Here is a 21,170-nt window from a genome sequence, read left to right as displayed (position 1 = left end):
ACCACACTGCTTGTCTAGTGGTTAGGATTCAGTAGCTGTTTTGTGAGCCAGACCAGCTGTGGACTACAACGTATAATAGTTATTGGTTAAGCCATTTTATTTCAGATGGAGCCTATAATATTGTATTTGAGATTAGTAGCACTTTAAGGTTGCAGCAGCAAACATGTCAAATTATACCTTCAAAAGTGAAGGTTACTGGACAGAGCTGATGTTAGAAGCTCCCTTTGTCATTGAATAGGAGGGCAAAAGGGTTTTGTCAAAGCAGTTACTACTTGGTTAATTTCATTCGATTTCTGTAAATTGTCAACGGCGGTTTGTTTTTGGTTGTTTTGTACTGTATGTAATCAACACTTGAGACCAATGAGCTGAGGTTTGTCCCCAAGTCGTGATCCAGTGCTGCCTGGGATGACAACCTCTCCTCACAACTTCTGTGCAACCTGTGCACTGCACACAGGCAGCCATAACTTCTCCAATGTTTCAGTTCGGACATGAACAGCAGCACTAGATCTCATCACAGCTGGTCTCTGTTGATCTAAATGTTTTCCTAACCTTGTTTAAGAATCGCTATAATGAAGGTAATGCTCTAAGTATCAAAGCTGAATCATGTGTTTTATCTTTAGTCAGTATATGCACATAATAGCATGTTAACATTTAAATATTGCTTTATTTAAAGACAAAGTGAGACCTTTAATCATATCTGAAAACTGGGACAGGAAAGCATTCTGAATGTCTCTGCCGTTTGCCTTTCATTGGCAATGTTTTTAATAATGGCCGGCCATTACCTGTTCCACCTCTAAACCATTAAGAACACAAATCACTGTTTAGCAGCCTGAAACAGCACCTGCCATATTGAAACCATACAGGGATGAGTGGTGGGATGTTGATAAAGGTATCCAGATAAGGAAGGGGAACAAGGCATATAAAAGTGCAGTACAATTCAACCAGGTCAAGTATTTTTTTAAACAAATGCATATATACACAGTCAAGTTTGGGTACACTCATTCCAGGGTTTTTGTTTCATCGTACTATGAAATAACACATAACCAAATAAAAATATGATATTCTTCAAAGAAGCCACCCTGTGCCTTGACAGCTTTGCACATGCTTGGCATTCTTTCAACCAGCTTCATGAGGCAGTCACCTGGAATGCATTTCAATTAACAGGTGTGTGGAACTTCTTTCCTTAATGCGTTTGAGCCAATCAGTTGTGTTGTGACAAGGTAGGGTGGTATACAGAAGATAGTATTTTACCAAATAGGGCTAAGTCCATATGGCAATAACAGCTCAAATAAGCAAAGAGAAATGATAGTCCAGTCAATCTGGAAAATTTCAAGAACTTTTGCAGCTGCAAAAACCAAGCGCTATGAATAAACTGGCTCTCATAAAACTCCAGGAAGACCCAGAACCTCTGCTGCAGAGGACAAGTTCTTTGGAGTTACCAGCCTCAGAAATGCTTCACAGTTCATGTAACAGACACATCTTAACATCAACTGTTGAGTTGCTGCAAAGAAATCACTACTAAAAAAACACCAATAATAAGACTTGCTTGGGCCAAGAAACACGAGCAGTGGAAATCTGTCCTTTAGACTGATCAGTCCAGATTTCAGATTTTTGGTTCCAACCAACATCTTTGAGACACAGAGTAGGTGAACGGATGATCGCCGTATGTGTGGTTCCCACCGTGAAGCATGGAGGAGGAGGTGTGATGGTACTGACACCGTTCGTGATTTATTTAGAATTCAAGGCACACTTAACCAGCATGGTTACCACAGCATTCTGGAGCGATTCACCATCCCATCTGGTTTGTGCTTAGTGGGAATATCATTTGTTAATCAACAGGACAATGATCCAAAACACCGCCAGGCTGTGTAAGGGCTATTTGACCAAAAAGCAGAGTGATGGAGTGCTGCATCAGACGACCTAGCCCCCACAATCACCCGACCTCATTCCACCCATCTCAATTTGGTTGAGTTGGACTGCAGAGTGAAGGAAAAGCAGCTAACAAGTGCTCAGTATATGTGGGAACTCCTTCAAGACTGTTGGAAAAGCACTCATGAAGCTGGTTAATAAAATACCAAAATTGTGCAAAGCTATCATCAAGGCAACGGGTGGCTACTTTGAAGAATCTCAAATAACATTTTGAATTGGTTTTCTACATGATTCCATATGTGATATCCAAACTATGAAAATAGTAAAAATAAAGAAAAATCTTTGAATGAGTAGGTGTCTCAACTTGACTGGTACTGTATATATGTATTAAAAGGAGGACACATGGGCCAGCACACAGCAACTACTAGAACAGCCACCCAATCTACCATAGTAGCAGAGTCTTGACTGTCTGAGCCACCTTCCACTCCTCACCAAGCAAAGACATCCATATAAACATGTCTGACACTCCAACTGAACCAAGTAATAAAAGCGTTGAGCATTGGAATAAAATAAACCATGTCCTAATAAGTTTCTCAGTCAGACACTCATTTTTACATGCAGATGTCTGGTACTTAGAGGAGCAGAGTGGGAAGTAATACTGTGTGGGTGGTGTGTGTGCCACTACAGAATGTTATCTTGATTGAAGGCCTGATTCTATTTGACACTGGTTACACACCCCCAGAGTCAGGGGGCAGTTCTTAGGTGGTGGCCGGGGTGGGGCCGGTGCAGGGGAGGGCAGTCGTATCAGAGGGGGGGGGTCACCTCAATTTTTTCTGTGTGCTCATTTTCTGTGGGGGGAGGTATCCTTTCTGGAAGATCCTGCAGGGGAAGACATATTTAGTGTCACTGACAACCCCTCCCTTCTTACTTATATATAGGGAAACCAAATACAACGTGTCCTTCAGGGCCAAACAATCTGTCAAGAAAGTTATTTTGAGGTCTCACCTTTCTGTGTACGGATTATGACGCAGTCTGTTTCATCCTCATCCTCCTCTGTGTCTGCCTGGAACCCATCCATCTCATGAGCCTGGAACAAAGGAGTGCTCATGAAAATCTGATACACAGTCGTCTTAGCAATAGGATCTGAGCAAAAGGACTTCATATGCATAGTTTATCAGACTGTCATACCTGCTCAGGGTCGGCAGCCTTCTTCATGAACTTGGTGATGGACATGCTGCCGGCACTCTTCCTTTTGTTGGAGGAGGAGGTTGTGGTGGAGGTCTGTGGGGTGGTTGGGGAGTTGCCCTGTGAGCCTGTGGCCGCCGAGGCTTCTTCACGGGACACATGGGCCCCAGAGGTGAGGTAGTTCCACTGGCAGGGCACAGGGAGAGCCTCCTGGCTGAAGCGAGCCAGGACCTCTGTGTGTATGTACCAGCAGCAGCGTCTGTAGGCCGAGCGCTTCTCATACATGGAATTTCCCTTGATAAGGCGCTTCAGACGGATCCTAGGGCAAAAGAAGACCATCTCAGCTAAGAAAAAAAATAAAGCTTTTATATAGCATTTGCACTTGCAGTAAGGCCCGAGGGGGTGTGGTACAGTGCATTCGGAAAGTATTCAGACCCCTTGACCTTTTCCACTTTGTTACGTTACAGCCTTATTTTAAAATGGATTAAATTGTTTTTCCCCCCATCAATCTACACACAATACCCCATAATGACAAATCAAAAACAGGCAAGAATGTTTGCACATTTTATTTATAAAACCCCCAGAAAGATCACATTTACATAAGTATTTAGACCCTTTACACAGTACTTTGTTGAAGCACCTTTGGCAGCAATAAAAGCCTTTAGTCTTCTTGGGTATTTGGGGAGTTTCTCCCATTCTTCTCTGCAGATCCTCTCAAGCTCTGTCAGGTTGGATGGGGAGCATCACTGCACAGCTATTTTCAGGTCTCTCCAGCGATGTTTGATCGGGCTCATTTCCGGGCTCTGGCTGAGCCACTCAAGGACATTCAGATACTTGGGTTCTCGGTCACCCTCCTCCTCCCTCCCCATTGCTCAGTTTGGCAGGGTGGCCAATCTTGGTGGTTCCAAACTTCTTCCATTTAAGAGTGATGGAGGCCACCCCATCTTGGGGACCATGTTCTTGGGGACCTTCAATGCTGCAGACATTTTTTTGTACCATTCCCCAGATCTGTGCCTCAATAAAATCCTGTCTCAGAGCTCTACAGACAATTCTTTCGACCTCATGTTTTGGGTTTTGCTCTGACACGCACTGTCAACTGTGGGAGCTTACATAGACAGGTGTGTGCCTTTCCAAATCATGTCCAATCAATTCAATTTACCAGGTGGACTACAACTGTTGTAGAAACATCTCAAAGATGATCAATGGAAACAGGATGCACCAGAGCTCAATTTCAAGTCTCTTAGCAAAGGGTCTAAATACTTACGTAAATAAGTATATACATTTGTCAAATATTGCAAAAACCTGTTTTCGCTTTGTAATTGTGAGTTATTGTGTGTAGATTGATGAGAAAGTTTTTATTTAATACATTTTAGAGTGAGGCTGTAACATCAAGGTGTCTCAATACTTTCACAATGCACTGTATATGGCCATATACCACAGCTAAGGGCTAATCTTAAGCACAACGCAACGTGGAGTGCCTGGATACAGCCCTTAGCCGTGGTAAATTGGCCATATAATCACAAACCCCAGAGGTGCCTTATTGCTACTATAAACTGGTTACCAACATAATTAAAGTAAAAAGAAATGTTGTCATACCCATGGAATACAGTCTGATATACCATGGTTGTTAGCCAAATCAGCATTCAGCAGGGTTTGAACCACCCAGTTTATAATGAGTTTAATAGTGACCATATATGATTTACTCATTATGTAAACTAGCTAATGTTTAGTAAATCAGGTTTAAAGTTACCTGGTGGGAATGTCTCCCGAGTTCTGGGGGCTGGAAATAGTAGAGGTCAATTTCTGGCGACAAAACTCCTGGAACTCTGTGATGATCACCTTATTGCTGTTCACATTTCCATGGAGCAGTGGCAGCAACTGGGACAGCACTGAAGATATGGTAGGGGAAATGGGAAGGTGTTTGAAAACACATTCTACATCTAGGCCTATTCATACAAAGTTTGGGCAAAATGCTGCAGCCAATATTATCATATACTCCCGCAGGCTGCTACAGAGCAACTCGGGTCAGCCATAAAGACCTGCTGTTCACTGTTCACAATTACTTGTTGGCACAGTATATACTGAGTGACTCAGACGCAGCATATAAAGTTTGTCTGAAAACGATACATATCTTTGATTGTCTCTAGTTTAGACTAGAGTCTAGTCTCCCTTGCAGTCTAGACAGCAATCAATGACTGAAGCAAGCACAAGGTGAATTACAGGGGAGCCGTGGGGCTTAGCTCCTCCGAATGAGACATGAGCTCTCCAAAAGGCAACAAAAGTCCAACTTTGGGGGACTTAAAAAAAAGAAAGACGCATTGTCAATTTACTCTTTTGAAGTTGATGTGCTTATCTGAAGCCTGTGTGTTCATGTGTATAAAATTGCATCGGCTGATTGCAATGAAGTTCATTGCAATGAACATTGTAGTCTAGTAAGTTGACCATGTGTTATGGTGACAATACCTCCCACTATTCCTGGAACAATCCTGTATGTCAAATCAAATTGTGTTAGTCACATGCACAGAATAAAACAGGTGTAGACCTTACAGTGAAATGCTTACTTACGAGCCCCTAACCAACAGTGCAGTTTCACAAAAATATGGATAAGAATAAGAGATAAAAGTAACAAGCCATTAAAGAGCAGCAGCAAAAAATAATATATACATGGGGGGGGGGGCAGTACAGAGTCAATGTGTGGGGGCACTGGCCAGTTGAGGTAGCATGTACATGTAGGTAGAGTTATCAAAGTGACCATGTATAGATGACAACAGAGAGTGGCAGTGGTGTGCAGGGGGGAGGGGCAATGCAAATAGTATAGTCTGGGTAGCCATTTGATTAGAGGGTCAGGAGTCTTATGGCTTGGGGGTAGAAGCTGTTTAGAAGCCTCTTGGACCTAGACTTGGCACTTTGGTACCGCTTGCCGTGCAGTAGCAGAGAGAACAGTCTATGACTAGGGTGGCTGGAGTCTGACAATTTTAAGGGCTTTCCGCCTTCCTCTGACACCACCTGGTATTTCAGCCCCTTTTCAGGTTTACTAACCCATTTACAAAAAAATGTACATTTGTACCGTATTTCAGACTTCACATTAATTTTATCAGAATTGACATTCATTGCATTCCAATGAGTCTTTTTTGCAGTCATTATGATAAGATCTGGTGAGGTTAAACACTACAACTGTTGACAGATCTGATATTCTGCACAATGCAACTTAAAAAAGACAAGACGTAAGCCTGTGTCATATCGTCAACCAATCACCAATTTGGTTAAAATTCTGCACGGCACAATTCCAGCTAAATTTTGTCTGAGAGCACAGTCAATTGTTTACAACAGAGAGCTACAAATTTAAGTAAATAGACTAAATATTAGACAAATATATACAGTAATTTAGCAAACCTGTGTAGCTCTCCATGCTCATGTTTTAGGCCCAAGTAATTGCATACAGACAGAGCTCATAATAATTAAGCACATTTTCTGCTACTTCACTCAATCCAGTTTTGAAAGACTCCCTTCGCAACCGTTTACATTTTCCTGATGACAAACAGGCATGTTTTCTTGGCGAAACATAACCCAATTTTTATAAAAACAACCACATTGGCATGTGGTCTCTCTTTTCTTCAACTCCACACGAGGCGAAATAGTTGGTGTTTGATTTAGCTCGCTCTTTATGTGGCATGAGTGCAGATAAATCGCATGTTGGTCATGGGTGTTAAGTCCATCTCCACAATCAAAACACAGATTTTTGTGTAAATATAAGTGCATGCTTGCTAAAGTCAGTAAAGGCACAGGTCATTACAGTTTGGCCACTCAGAGCTACTCTGAAAAATCAGACAATAGTGACACTATTCAAACAACATGGCTCAACCAAATTACTCATTTACATTATTCTGTAAGAACTCAGATAAGCATCAAAGACAAACACAGTCACAGGTTTTCCATCCAAACCACAAACTACATTTCATGCCGCTTCAGTCAGTCAATGACTCAGATGATCACTACCACTTAACGGTGGCAAGACTAAGGCTGAGGTCGAAAGGGACATGAATATTGGAGAGAGCCTAGTGTTTTAGGGCGTTGGACCAGTAACCTAAAGTTTGCTGGTTCGAATCCCTGTGCCAACTACGCAAAAACAATCTACCGATGTGCCCTTGAGCAAGGCACTTATAACCTAAATGCTCCCGTAAGTCTCTCGAAATGACAACACACACAATGAACACTATATCTGCATGTTCCCCCAGACATAAGAATGTACTCACGCTGCTCATCTTCTTGTAGTTTCTGTGCGTAGTCCTCTGGGGTGGTGGGCTCCGGCTTTGGCAGGGGTTCTACCAGGCACACAGCGAATTTCTGGAATAGCTCCAGAGGAGGACCCTCTCCCTGCCATATACAGCCTCTCACCACCGCCTCCAGCACCTTCACCTTCTTCTTGGCCATCAGCTCGTCCCACTCCCGGGCTTTCAGCTTCTGACGAACCTTCTGCTTCTCTGGGTCGCCACCCTCCTGGAATCACGTCACAGAGATAGGAGCAATTAAGGTGAGTGCTCAACATACACTGTTCAACTGACGACCGCAGTCAGCCTGTAGCACCTGACCCAAGGAGTCACTAGAGTGCGATGAACCAAGCCCCACCAAACCCTCCCCTAACGACACTGGGCCAATTGTGCGCAACCCTAAGGGACTTCTGATCACGGCTGGTTGTGACACAGTCCGGGATCGAACCTGAGTCTATAATGACACCGTAGACCGCTGCGCCACTCGGGAGGCCCACTGTAAAGCACTAAGTACTTACATTATATCCAATATTAGTCATACCAGACCAACGGAAAAGAACAGTAAAGAAAATGAATGAGGCATGCATACGGATTGTAGGGGCAATTTAACCTACCTCTTCCTCCTCCAATGCCCCCTCGCCATCTGATAGGTAACCATGGGGTACAAAGAAACCATCCTCATCGTCATCGTCATTTTCACCTCCCTCATCATTATCCTCCTGCAAAAACAAGAGTCTGTTTAGTCAGGGATAGGCAACATTGATTGGGGTGGGGGCAGCAGTGGGTCTGCGTACCCACAAACATCCCCCCCATCCTTGTGAGCAAAATATTTGAGGTTTAGGTTTATCATCTCCTGAAATTCTACACATTTTGCCATGGGGTGGAAAAAAAGACTGCAATTTTATAACTCATTTCATGCAATTCTACTCATTTTGCAATGGGGCGGACAGACAAATTAGCAGTTTTACAGCCAATTGCCTGCAATTCTACACATTTTGCCATAGAGTGGAGGCAATTGTTAGCATTTCTTTGCTTTTTTTTTTACATGATAACTGATGATCAAATGGACTCCACCCCGGTTGGTAATTCAACCATGCTTACTACACATTTAGATAGCTAACTTAACAGTAAATGTAAAAAATTGCTTACATGGGCTAATTAAGTGACTGCTGATGCAAACAAATTTCAAAATTGCTCCATGTGTATTCAAACTCTTTTAACAGTAGGTTGAGACCGACAGAGTCTGCCCCCCCCCCTCAAAAAAAGTTGCCCCTCCCTTTAGATCCTCACAACCAGCAGTAACGATTCAGCTACAACAATGAGCAAATCTTGATATCAAACAGAACAGCAGAGCATCAAAAGCTGTGACAGAAGAATATTGACGAGAGACCTACCCCTTCACTGTGTGACAGGGATTCTCCTGGCTCCTCCTCCTCCCACTCCTCATCACTGTCTACTTCATAATCCAACAGGACCTAGTGAGAACACAAACTTTAGCCATACATAGAAACCCATCAAACATGGAAGTCACAGTGCAACGGATATCACCCCCAGAACACATTCTTCACTCATGGCACCACTTGACAAATTGGATATGGCAGGGTTAGTGAGAGCAATATGTCAGAAACTAAGATGTAAAGAAGTGAAAGGCTTCAAGGATCATGGTCAGAGAATGAGGGAAGTCTTACCTTGTCCTGTCTGAGAGGGTAACGTGGGGAGATGTGGGGGCTCTTTTTACTCCACGTGCCCCAGTAGGCAGGCCGGTAGTTCTCACGGAACTGAAGGAGCTTCATGCGGCCGTAGCGCTGCCGGTCAGGCACACCGTCCGGTTTAGGCCCCTTAACTATCACCATACACTCCCTATGCAGAGAACAGAGAGGGGCCAAAGACTATAGGAGTGTACATACACTGAACAAAAATATAAAATCCCAACATGCAACGATTTCAAAGACTATACGGAGTAAGTCCATTTAAGGAAATCAGTCAATTGGAAAATTCATTAGGCCCTCATCTATGAATTTCACATTACTGACAATACAGATATGAATCTGTTGGGCACATCCCTTAAAAAGGTAGGGGCGTGGATCAGAGAACCTGTCAGCATCTGGTGTAACCATTATTTCCCTCATGCAGCGCCACACATCTCCTTTGCATAAAGTTGATCAGACTGATAGTGGCCTGTGAAATGTTACCCCATTCCTCTTCAATGGCTGTGCGAAGTTGCTGAATATTGTCGGGAACTGGAACACGCTGTCGTACATGTCGATCCAGAGCATCCCAAACATACTCAATGGGTGACACGTCTGGCGAGTATGCAGGCCATGGAAGAACTGGGCCATTTTCAGCTTCCAGGAATTGTGTACAGATCCTTGCGACATGGGGCCGTGCATTACCATGTTGAAACACGAGGTGATGGCAGCGGATGAATGGCACGACAATGGGCCTCAGGATCTAGTCACGGTATCTATGCATTCAAATTGCCATCAATAAAATGCAATTGTGTTTGTTGTCCGTAGCTAATGCCTTCCCATACCATATAACCGCATCATGGTGCATTCTGTTCACATCAGCAAACCCCTCTCCCACACGACGCCGTACATGCTGCCTGTCATCTGCCCTGTACGATTGAAACCGAGATTAATCCGTGAAGAGCACACTTTCCAGTGTCAGTGGCCATTGAACGGGAACATTTGTCCACTGAAGTCGGCTACGACGCTAAACTGCAGTCAGGTCAAGACCCTGGTGCTCGCAGATGAGCATCCCTGAGACAGTTTGTGCAGAAATTCCTTGGATGTGCAAATCCACAGTTTCATCAGCTGTCCGGGCGGCTGGTCTGAAGATCACACAGGTGACTCGCCCAAAATGTTGGTGGCATTGTATTGTGTGACAAAACGGCACCCTTTAGAGTAGAGGTCGACAGATTAATTAGGGCCGATTTCAAGTTCATAACAATCGGTAATCTGTATTTTTGGACACCGATTTGCATTTTTTTTTTTTTACACACCTTTATTTAACTAGGCAAGTCAGTTAAGAACACATTCTTAGTTTCAATGACGGCCTAGAAACGGTGGGTTAACTGCCTTGTAGTTGTAGTGTAGTTATCTAGCGTGTCCTGCGTTGCATAGAATCGATGCGGTGCCTGTTAATTTTTCATTGAATCACAGCCTACTTCGACAAACGGGTGATGATTTAACAAGCGCATTTGACCTAACCATAAACATCAATGCCTTTCTTTAAAATCAATACACAAGTATATATATATATTTTTAAACCTGCATATTGCCTGCTAACATGAATTTCTTATAACTAGGGAAATTGTGTAACTTTTCTTGCGTTCCGTGCAAGCAGTCAGGGTATATGAAGCCGTTTGGGCCGCCTGGCTCATTGCGAACTGTGTGAAGTCCATTTATTCCTAACAAAGACCATAGTTAATTTGCCAGAATTGCACATAATTATGACATAACATTGAAGGTTGTACAATGTAACGATTGTCATCCGTTAGATAAAATACGGAACGGTTCCGCATTTCACTGAAAGAATAAACGTTTTGTTGTCGAAATGATAGAATCCGGATTCTACCATTTTAATGACCAAAGGCTCGTATTTCTGTGTGTTATGTTATAATTAAGTCTATGATTTGATAGAGCAGTCTGACTGAACGATGGTAGGCACCAGCAGGCTCGTAAGCATTCATTCAAACAGCACTTCTGTGCGTTTTGCCAGCAGCTCTTCGCTGTGCTTCAAGCATTGAGCTGTTTATAACTTCAAGCCTATCAACTCCCAAGATTAGGCTGGTGTAACCGATGTGAAATGGCTAGCTAGTTAGCGAGGTGCGCGCTAACAGCGTTTCAAACATCACTCGCTCAGACTTGGGAGTAGTTGTTCCCCTTGCTCTGCATGGGTAACTGCTTCCAGGGTGGCTGTTGTCAATGTGTTCCTGGTTCAAGCCCAGGTAGGGGTGAGGAGAGGGACGGAAGCTATACTGTTACACTGGCAATATTAAAAGTGCCAAAAAGAACATCCTATAGTCAAAGGTATATGAAATACAAATTGTATAGAGAGAAATAGTTCTATAATAACTACAACCTAAAACCTCTTACCATGGAACATTGAAGTCTCATGTTAAAAGGAACCACCGGCTTTCATATGTTCTCATGTTCTGAGCAAGGAACTAAAACGTTAGCTTTTTTACATGGCACATATTGCACGTTTACTTTCTTCTCCAAAACTTTGTTTTTGCATTATTTAAAAGAAATTGAACATGCTTCATTATTTACAGTGGGGCAAAAAAGTATTTAGTCAGCCACCAATTGTGCAAGTTCTCCCAGATGAGGCCTGTAATTTTCATCATAGGTACACTTCAACTAGACACAATGAGAAGACAAAAAAAACAAGAAAAATCACATTGTTGGATTTTAATGAATTTATTTGCAAAATATGGTGGAAAATAAGTATTTGGTCATCTACAAACAAGCACGTTTCTGGCTCTCACAGACCTGTAACAACTTCTTTAAGAGGCTCCTCTGTCCTCCACTCATTACCTGTATGAATGGCACCTGTTTGAACTTGTTGTCAGTATGAAAGACACCTGTCCACAACCTCAAACAGTCACACTCCAAATTCCACTATGGCCAAGACCAAAGAGCTGTCAAAGGACACCAGAAACAAAATTGTAGATCTGCACCAGCCTGGGAAGACTGAATCTGCAATAGGTAAGCAGCTTGGTTTGAATAAATCAACTGTGGGAGCAATTATTAGGAAATGGAAGACATACAAGACCACTGATAATCTCCCTCGATCTGGGGCTCCACGCAAGATCTCACCCCGTGGGGTCAAAATGATCACAAGAACGGTGAGCAAAAATCCCAGAACCACACGGGGGGACCTAGTGAATGACCTGCAGAGAGCTGGGATCAAAGTAACAAAGTCTACCATCAGTAACACACTACGCCGCCAGGGACTCAAATCCTACAGTGCCAGACGTGTCTCCCTGCTTAAGCCAGTACATGTCCAGGCCCGTCTGAAGTTTGCTAGAGAGCATTTGGATGATCCAGAAGAAGATTGGGAGAATGTCATATGGTCAGATGAAACCAAAATATAACTTTTTGGTAAAATCTCAACTCGTCGTGTTTGGAGGACAAAGAATGCTGAGTTGCATCCAAAGAACACCATACCTACTGTGAAGCATGGGGGTGGAAACATCATGCTTTGGGGCTGTTTTTCTGCAAAGGGACCAGGACGACTGATCCGTGTAAAGGAAAGAATGAATGGGGCCATGTGTCGTGAGATTTTGAGTGAAAACCTCCTTCCATCAGCAAGGGCATTGAAGATGAAATGTGGCTGGGTCTTTCAGCATGACAATGATCCCAAACACACTGCCCGGGCAACAAAGGAGTGGCTTTGTAAGTCTCCAGATCTCAACCCCATAGAAAATCTTTGGAGGGAGTTGAAAGTCTGCGTTGCCCAGCAACAGCCCCAAAACATCACTGCTCTAGAGGAGATCTGCATGGAGGAATGGGCCAAAATACAAGCAACAGTGTGTGAAAACCTTGTGAAGACTTACAGAAAACGTTTGACCTCTGTCATTGCCAACAATGGGTATATAACAAAGTATTGAGATAAAATTTTGTTATTGACCAAATACTTAATTTCCACCATAATTTGCAAATAAATTAATTAAAAATCCTACAATGTGATTTTCTGGTTTTTCCCCCTCATTTTGTCTGTCATAGTTGAAGCGTACCTATGATGAAAATTACAGGCCTCTCATTTTTAAGTGGGAGAACTTGCACAATTGGTGGCTGACTAAATACTTTTTTGCCCCACTGTATTTGAGGCTAAATTGATTTTATTAATGTATTATATTAAGTTAAAATAAGTGTTCATTCAGTATTGTGGCAATTGTCATTATTACACATACATGTTTTTATTTTTTTATTTAATTTATTTTTAAATCGGCATCGGCTTTATTTGGTCCTCCAATAACCGGTATCGGCGTTGAAAAATCATAATTGGTCGACCTCTTATTGTCCCCAGCACAAGGCGCACCTGTGTAATGATCATGCTGTTTAATCAGCTTGTTGATATGCCTCACCCTTCATGTGGATGGATTATTTGATCTTGCTCAAACAGGGAGGTAAACACATTTGTGCACAAAATGAGAGAAATAACGTTTTTGTGCATATATAACATTTCTGGGATATTTTTTTCAGCTCGTGAAACCAACACTTTACATGTTGCCTTTATGTATTTTTTTAAATGTAGAAACAGCCTCTTTACTGTAGGAAATCACAGATTCTTTGTAGTTTCACAAAATGTCAAGAGTTCAGCAATTCAAAGCACCTATTGTTGCCATCATGGCCACGCAACAATTGTGATTTTTAGGGTGTGATGGTCTCACCTCATAGAGTCTGTGCTTCTGGGCTTGGTTGGGCCTGATCTGCGGGGCTCATTTCTGGTCCAGTCCCTCAGGCCGTGCAGACTTCCATCAGGCTTAGCCAGGTACCGGTCCAGTTCATCCAGGACTGCCTCCTCACACTGGACCCGTGTCAGCGGCGCCAGACCCATGTGCTCCTTTATCTCAAATGGAGCAAACTTTCCACAGGCAGATACAAGGGTCTGAGGTGGGAGGGACAGAAGGAAGGAAAGTTACAGATTAAATTAACATGCCACTATTTTATGATTAAGATTTTGTTTTCTTTTTCAATCCAGTCAGAGTTATCTTACCTTTGTGGCCTGCTGAGGAGTCTTCGGTTTCTGTAGGAATCTTGTTATCTCTGCTTTCTCTGCTTTGAGCCTCTGAATAGAACATTTTCAGATGTATTATCAGGTCGGTTACAATGACATGGCAATTGTCAACTGTCAAATGTCAGACATTACACTCCAGTTTAAAAAATAGAAACATCCCTTATCAACTCACATCCTTCTCTTCTTTCAACCGTTTCTCCTCCTCTTTCTTTCTCTTGCCTTCAAGTTTTACCCTGGGGAAATTATATCACGTTTAATTCAATTGCAAGGCTTACATTTGCTTTAATAAAAACATTCAAATCAAATGTTTCCAGTCAAGTCAATATAAAAGTAACAAGACATTTCACCTAGAGCTAAAGATCTGGTTTTCGATCAAGCAACACTCACTCTTGCTTTGATTTGCGATGCTCCTCTTTCGCTCTTAATTTCTCTGCTTTTTCCTTTTCCTCTTTTTCTTTTCTCACTCTTTTTTCACACTCTTCTTTCTCCCTTTTCTCCTTTCTTTCCCTCTCTCTCTCCTCTTTCAGTTTGCGAGCCTCCTCTTTTTTCTTCTCTTTAACCGCTTTAGCCTCCTCCCGCTGCCGCTCTCTCTCTTGGCGCTGGTGTAGCCTTTCCGCTTGCTCCTGCAAACTCTATGAAGAGAGAAAATAAACTCAGCTTCAGATAAGTATTTTGATGTAGATATTTAAATAGTAATTGGGATGCAAAATTATGCCACTTAGCAGTGAAATACAGAAGTAATCTATCACAGCTCATTATACCTTTATAGAGAGTCTTTTCACTGTTTTCTGCTCTATTTTAGGGGTGGAATGTGGCTCCTGGAAAGAGAGAAGGTAACATAGATCACGTATTAATTGAAAAGCTTTCTTCTGTGTACATTTACACAAAGATCCCTGATGACAGACATTGAATGATTATTGAATCTGATTTGCGAGTCGGTACTCACCGTGACAGTACGATTGTTCTCCGTCTTGACAGCCTCTGGGGAGCTCTCGGCCGCTGACAGAGAGCTGGTGGATGAAGGAGACAGCATGGACCCATTCCCTTGACTGGACATATCAGGGTTGACAAACTCTTCCTCTATGTCAGATCCCTGTGTTGTATCTAGCTGTGAGATTGATGCAGTGTCCTCCCCTTCCTGCTCCTCCTCCCCATCCCGTTCATCCCCCACCTTGCAGTCTAATTGCCCTGTTTTGGCAGTGTGGTCTGTTTTGGTGGCCGTTACAGCACTCAGGATTTTGCTTTGATGGTTGTTTTTTGTGGGAGGACACAAGGCAGAAATGGGTGTTGCAGGTTGCTGTTTTAGAGGGTAAGTTGAATTGAAGTCCTCAGTGAGAACAACTATTATTTTGGCAGGGGAAGTTTGGCTGCTGTGACTCATGAATCCATCCAGGGGTCCGCGGCCGTTAACCAATGCTGGTCCGTGATGCATGGGTAGCGGGGAAATTTCAGATTCATTCTCCCCATCTGAGAGCCCAGGCTCTGGGCAGGGAAGGGCACGAGTTCTTTTGGGTTCACTGGTCTCTTTGGGCTCTGGGTTCAGACGCTTAAATGGAAGGCGGGCTGAGGAGAAAATACCATTTATTATCATCACTGATTTTCAAGTTGGACTAAATCCAATTTATCTTTAAAAGTATTTGGGAAAACAATGAAAGCAAATACACTAAATTAAATAATTGTATTAATTGTAATATAATTTACTAAATTAGAATCTCTCAATATATATATTTTTTTATAGTTTGATAGCATTATGTATCATTCTCCTTTAGCAAAATAAAAGCATCTAATTGTTTATTTTACCAGGTTAGTCTCATTGAGATTAAAAATCTATTATACAAGAGAGACCTGGCCAAAATAGCAGCACACACCATTTCAGCCACAATTACAACTTAAAACACAAAGTACTACAGTTTAAAAACATACATTTCCAAGATTTGGCATCACCTTTGACCTTTTTAACATGTTGGCTGGAGTTTTACTGATATCTATTGCCAAGTAAAGGGAATTTGTGACATCGGTCGCGCAGATATCTGGCAAATAGTATATGGAGGTAATATGCATTCAAAACACCTGAGGTTCACTTACCCTGAACAAGCTTCTTATTGACATTGCTGGGTTTGACTTTGCCATCCATACCTGTAACCAAAACAATGTGAGGGAGATAAGATGACAACAATCCCACAAGCAATCCTTCAGTCCTCAAACAGACTGTTTTTCAATACAGAAATATTTCCAGTTGCAAACAAGTTGCGTCACTTTAATTGCCGCACAACTCTGTCACTGGAACAAAGAATTATGTGCGGTACCTTCATATGTTCAAACCACACAGTCACAACACTGTATGACTTAAACACTAACTGCTTTATCCCCCCACTCAATTGTATTCATGCTATAGGATAGTCCTTAGTTTACTCATATGGTTAGTTTAACAAATGCATCCAGGTTATTTAAGGAATGAAATAATAAATACATGTCAGTCAATTAGGAAACGGCTAAGTTAGACTTGGAACTTACTTATCAAGTAAATGGACGACCACTTCAATTCAAGTATAATGTTAAATCAAATGTGACTCGTTTCAGGAAACTAGGCATATCATCGCAAGTCACGACTTCACAGGAAAGGCATTTGAACATTTATTGATTTTATTATTATCAAAATGTATTTTTTGGCAGAAATGCCTTCTGGAAGATTTGAACTTCCATGTGCCTTAATAACAAACCTGTATGCCATCTGTAAATTCCAATAAAGTTGTTAAAGTACGGGCCTAGTTGGTTTAGCCACATAAAAAGACAGCAACCTTTTCGCTAGCCATGATCGGCTGAGATAATGAATGGGCCGGACATACCGAGAGAGTTTAGGATTGGTCTGCCGTGTAGCATCTTCTGTCTATAAAATGAGCTGCTCGTTATGTGTAGATAATACTTTCTACTGCAGTTTTTTTTTCAAAAGATATAACATTAGCGATGAAGAACAGCAAATGGGCTGCTAATGCGCTATCGACAAAGGGCAGAGGGAAAAGGTTGTGATGGGACTACTTTCAGGAGGACGATCGTACCATGCTGACTCTGACTGAAAATTAATCAGACGATTAGGAAATCACTGATTTAGGTAAAAAACATTTTCATCAAAGACATTGTAGTCTTCTGATGACAGTGATGGGGAAGAAAAAGTTGAGAGTTTTGAAATTAGTGAAATGTTTGGTAGAATCAGAGTATGATAAAGAGATTAATATAATTCTGGCATTTGTTTGCAAATGCAGAGGGAGTCGTTATTAAGAGAACACAGAAGGCTGTTGTATAAAACACCCGTCTTTGGATTACATCTTCAAACTATGGGCAACCATGGCATCTGTAACAGAGGGAGAAATATCAGATGATTCTTATGGCATTACAGTGTGAACCAGAGTGACTTGATAACGGGCCAAGCAAGCAAGCTGTACAAACAAAACGGAAACGACACAAGACGTCTTACTTAATGAAAGGGGTTGCAGTCTGCCGTGAAGCATTCATCGATGTATACGGGCAAGAGTCTAGCTACAGTTTCAGATACTATACGTTTCAAATTTTGTCAGACAGTTGTTTTCATTGCAAGTTAAAGCTTACTGTTAGCTGGCCAGCTGAAGTTAGGTGGCTGGCTTGCTAGCTAAAATTAGCGTTAAGTGTATGATCTGTGTAGTAATATTATCTCAGAAAGCAATTTGCCTTGCTAGTTATAGCCTAATGTTAGTGTCATCAGCACTATCTGCAGTGCCTCTATGGACATTCACATGACTCTCCTAACACACACACCATACATTGCTGCTACTATCTATTTTTGTTATCCTGCTGCTCAGCCACTTTACCCCTGATTGTATACATATAACTACCTCATCTTTCACCAGTATCACTGATAATGTTATTGATGTTTTTGTTCATACGGTATATTATTTTGTTCTTTCTCTACTGGCATTGACCCTTTTTTCCCCTCCTTTATATTGACACTATCTTTTTTTTGATATTGCTACTATGCAAGTAACCATTACACTGTACTGTTTACACCTTCTGTAGAGACCCATCCACTTAACAAGATGTGTTTGGGGGTTATAGCACTTCTTTCACATAACCCAAACTAAAGAGCTCTCCAGTAAGTTTACCAAAACATTTAAGTAACATTTTCTCAAAAGGTGGGGTTTATCAACTTTCAAAGCAGAATTACTTTCCCATTGTTTCTCATATGCAGTGTATGATATACAATTGTGTAGCTCTGAGTCTCTACTTTTATCCAATGTAAAAAGCACAATTTAATTTTGCTACATAATACCGAATCACGTCGGTGGATCACAAATAAAAAAACCTAGGAGAGGAAGGCACAAGTCATCGGGCTAAGTAAAGCGAGGTGTTTGCTTTTCTCTCCCGCCATTCGGTGAATATAAACCAAGTGTAAAAGCCCGGCTGTGGCTACACTCACAGCTCTAACGCTGGTGAGAACAGGGTTAGCCTCAAAGTAAAATAAACAAATTCCGTTTGTTAAAGTAACCCAAACAAGCTTATTGTTGGCATTGCTCGGTTTGATTGCCACCCATACCTGTAACCAAAACAAAGTGAGGGAGATAAGATGACAATCCCACAACCATCCCCCCTCATCACTCATAGCTAACGTTAGATGGACTTTGTTTTACAATGCACTTTGACTTTATGAGGAAATGCAGCAGTACAATGCCATTGACCATTAAATGAACCATTGTCAATGGTTCTAGCTGTCGAGCGGGCAGTGTTGTAACTCAATGTCTAATCGAAATTATAGTTTCCGACTAACGTTAACTGTTATCAACAAGCTGGTGAGCAAAACCACCAATACACTGTTCAATCAGCTTGCTAGCTAACGTTAGTTAGCTGAAGGCCATGGGCAAGCAGCAGGCTACAAGGTTGACACCAATTCTAACTTGCTTAGTTAGCTGGCTGATGAATAGTTAACTATAAAGAATAACGTTAGCTAACTAAGATACAGTAAAGTTAGATTCATTTCAGAAAATATTGATCATATAGTTAGCTATACAAGCTAGGTGAACTTCAAGCGTACATAAACCCACATTTTACACTTCACTACATACTTGGAAATGTTGAGGGGTTGGCTAATAAAAACGTTAATTCGCTAACGTTAGCTATATACTATAACAGTTAACGTTAGTGTACAGTAACTAACTTAGTAGTTAACCTTACTGTCGTGTTAACTAACGTTAGCTAGTTATAGTAGCTAGCTAACGTATTAAGGCAGAAATTTGTGTTGACGATGTGGCCATAGGCAAACTGAAAGATAAATAATCATTTAAAAGTATATAACTAAATTCCAAAAACATTTGAAAGGTTAAAATATAAATATCATCGCTACCTCTCCTCCGTGGAGTGGATGCTAAATGCCCGTCCACGGATGGATCTTCCGCCGCCAGCATCACCATCCGAAACTTCCCTCACTTTTGATATCCTTGTGCGGAAAACAGTGGCAATATAACAAAACCATATGATGTCACAATATTGACAGGTCTTCCAGAGTAACACTGCAAAATATAATATACAATTGACTGTGTTTGACTATTTTTAAGACTAAGTAGCTACATGTTACTCTTTCCGCATCTCACACACGATCCCTTTGGAACTCTTTGCTGCCTCGCGCTTGTCATCAGTCAGATTTGGCGGGAGTATGTCGCTCTCCTCAGAATACTTTGCTGATTGGTCAGAACTCTTCTTCGTCGGTGGGGTTTCACGGAGATTTGGATCCAATATTTCTGGAGCATTGTCGCCACCAACTGTATGGGGTGACAAAAGGAAACTCCATACGATTATGTAGAGTTAACTAAAACAAAACAAAAATAACTTCACAAAAACGAACTTCCACTCCTACAAACTTCAAGAACTTCCTCCCACCAATTTGTCGTAAACAACATTAGCATGAGTAACAATAGTGGAATCTGTTTGATATTGTTTGGCAGAATAAATCACATTATTTAAAAAGGAGTGTATTATGTAATACTCAAGATCAGGGAGGTAGCTGCCAATTACTTCACACTGGAATAAGTTAAGCTACACTAAAGCGACCCTTAAGAAACATGTAGTTTACATAACTAAATATACTTTGAAAAAGTAGTTCACAACATCCAAACTACTTTTTGTGAAAAATGATCACACCTAAATCTGAAATGTCATAGACTACAAATTGCGAAAACAGATCACTCTGGGTTGTGTAATTATCCTATTAAACACTATAACTATGTTTCAAGTGAGAATTAGGCAGATCTGATGCAGAAAAGGACAGGAAATTCTCACCAACTTAACCATATTTTATATTATTTTAGCTAAATAAGTAGTGTGTACTTCCAATTGTTAGCTACACCACTATGTAATAACTTTTTTGCTAATTACTGAAAACACTACAAAGATTTGAATTAAGTTCAACTACCAACAAGCTAAAGCTAAATTAAATTAACTTACTAGTTGAACTACATGTAGTTCACTACTTTTCAGTGATACCCACAGAACACAATTTCCAAATGTTTACACATCTATTATCTTCTTAGCTCTTATTGTGGGACTGACCTTGGAAAATCACCACCCCAGTCAGTCAATTGTGTGTATTAGACATTCATATTGCACTCTACAGCCTGACATATGGATTGTGCACCCATGAAGCGAGTCGACTCTGGTTTCCGCCTCCCTCCACTCAGAGCCTACATGGACGACATTACAACATTGACCACCACTGTCCCATGCACCAGGAGACTGCTCAGAAAACTCGAGGAGAACATCAGCTGGGCCCGTATGAAGATTAAACCATCCAAGTCACGCAGCATCTCGATTGTGAAGGGAGTACTCTCTGACCTGAAATTCTTCATCGGAGATGACCAAATCCCAACAGTGTCTGAGCAGCCGGTAAAAAGCCTTGGAAGGTGGTATGATGCAAGCCTGAAGGACAAAGACCAGGTGCAACAGCTGCGCAAAGACATCAGTAGTAGCCTACAGTCCATCGACAACACCCAGCTACCTGGAAAGTTAAAGGCCTGGTGTCTGCAGTTTGGTCTCCTACCCCGGGTGTTGTGGCCCTTAGCACTGTATGAGGTTCCAATCTCA

General features: G+C 41.7%; 1 protein-coding gene across 1 annotated transcript; it reads right to left on the bottom strand.

Moving 5' to 3' along the window:
• Positions 1–644: 644 nt before the first annotated feature.
• LOC135556491 (chromatin assembly factor 1 subunit A-like) lies at positions 645–19,719 on the bottom strand. Its single transcript, XM_064989734.1, has 16 exons — positions 19,438–19,719; positions 16,155–16,205; positions 15,016–15,632; positions 14,831–14,887; positions 14,457–14,701; positions 14,242–14,302; positions 14,049–14,120; positions 13,723–13,940; positions 9,011–9,182; positions 8,717–8,797; positions 7,937–8,041; positions 7,308–7,551; positions 4,805–4,943; positions 3,058–3,373; positions 2,875–2,956; positions 645–2,748 (listed from the first exon to the last, which is right to left on the bottom strand). The coding sequence occupies exons 1-16, from the start codon at positions 19,502–19,504 to the stop codon at positions 2,711–2,713; spliced, it is 2,565 nt and encodes an 854-aa protein (XP_064845806.1). The 5' UTR covers positions 19,505–19,719; the 3' UTR covers positions 645–2,710.
• Between the last annotated feature and the right edge of the window lie 1,451 nt (positions 19,720–21,170).

Source organism: Oncorhynchus masou, chromosome 15 (genome assembly GCF_036934945.1).
Source record: "Oncorhynchus masou masou isolate Uvic2021 chromosome 15, UVic_Omas_1.1, whole genome shotgun sequence".
In the NCBI taxonomy this organism is placed as follows: Eukaryota; Metazoa; Chordata; class Actinopteri; order Salmoniformes; family Salmonidae; genus Oncorhynchus; species Oncorhynchus masou.
This window is presented reverse-complemented; position numbering and strand designations above follow the sequence as displayed.

Excerpts from the sequence above, each read along its gene's own strand:
- LOC135556491 (XM_064989734.1), bottom strand. The coding sequence starts at position 19,504 with ATGGTGATGCTGGCGGCGGAAGATCCATCCGTGGACGGGCATTTAGCA. Across the intron at positions 14,121-14,241 it reads GGTTGAAAGAAGAGAAGGAT|AGGCTCAAAGCAGAGAAAGC; the intron begins GTGAGTTGATAA and ends TGTTCTATTCAG. Across the intron at positions 13,941-14,048 it reads CTCCTCAGCAGGCCACAAAG|ACCCTTGTATCTGCCTGTGG; the intron begins GTAAGATAACTC and ends CTCCCACCTCAG.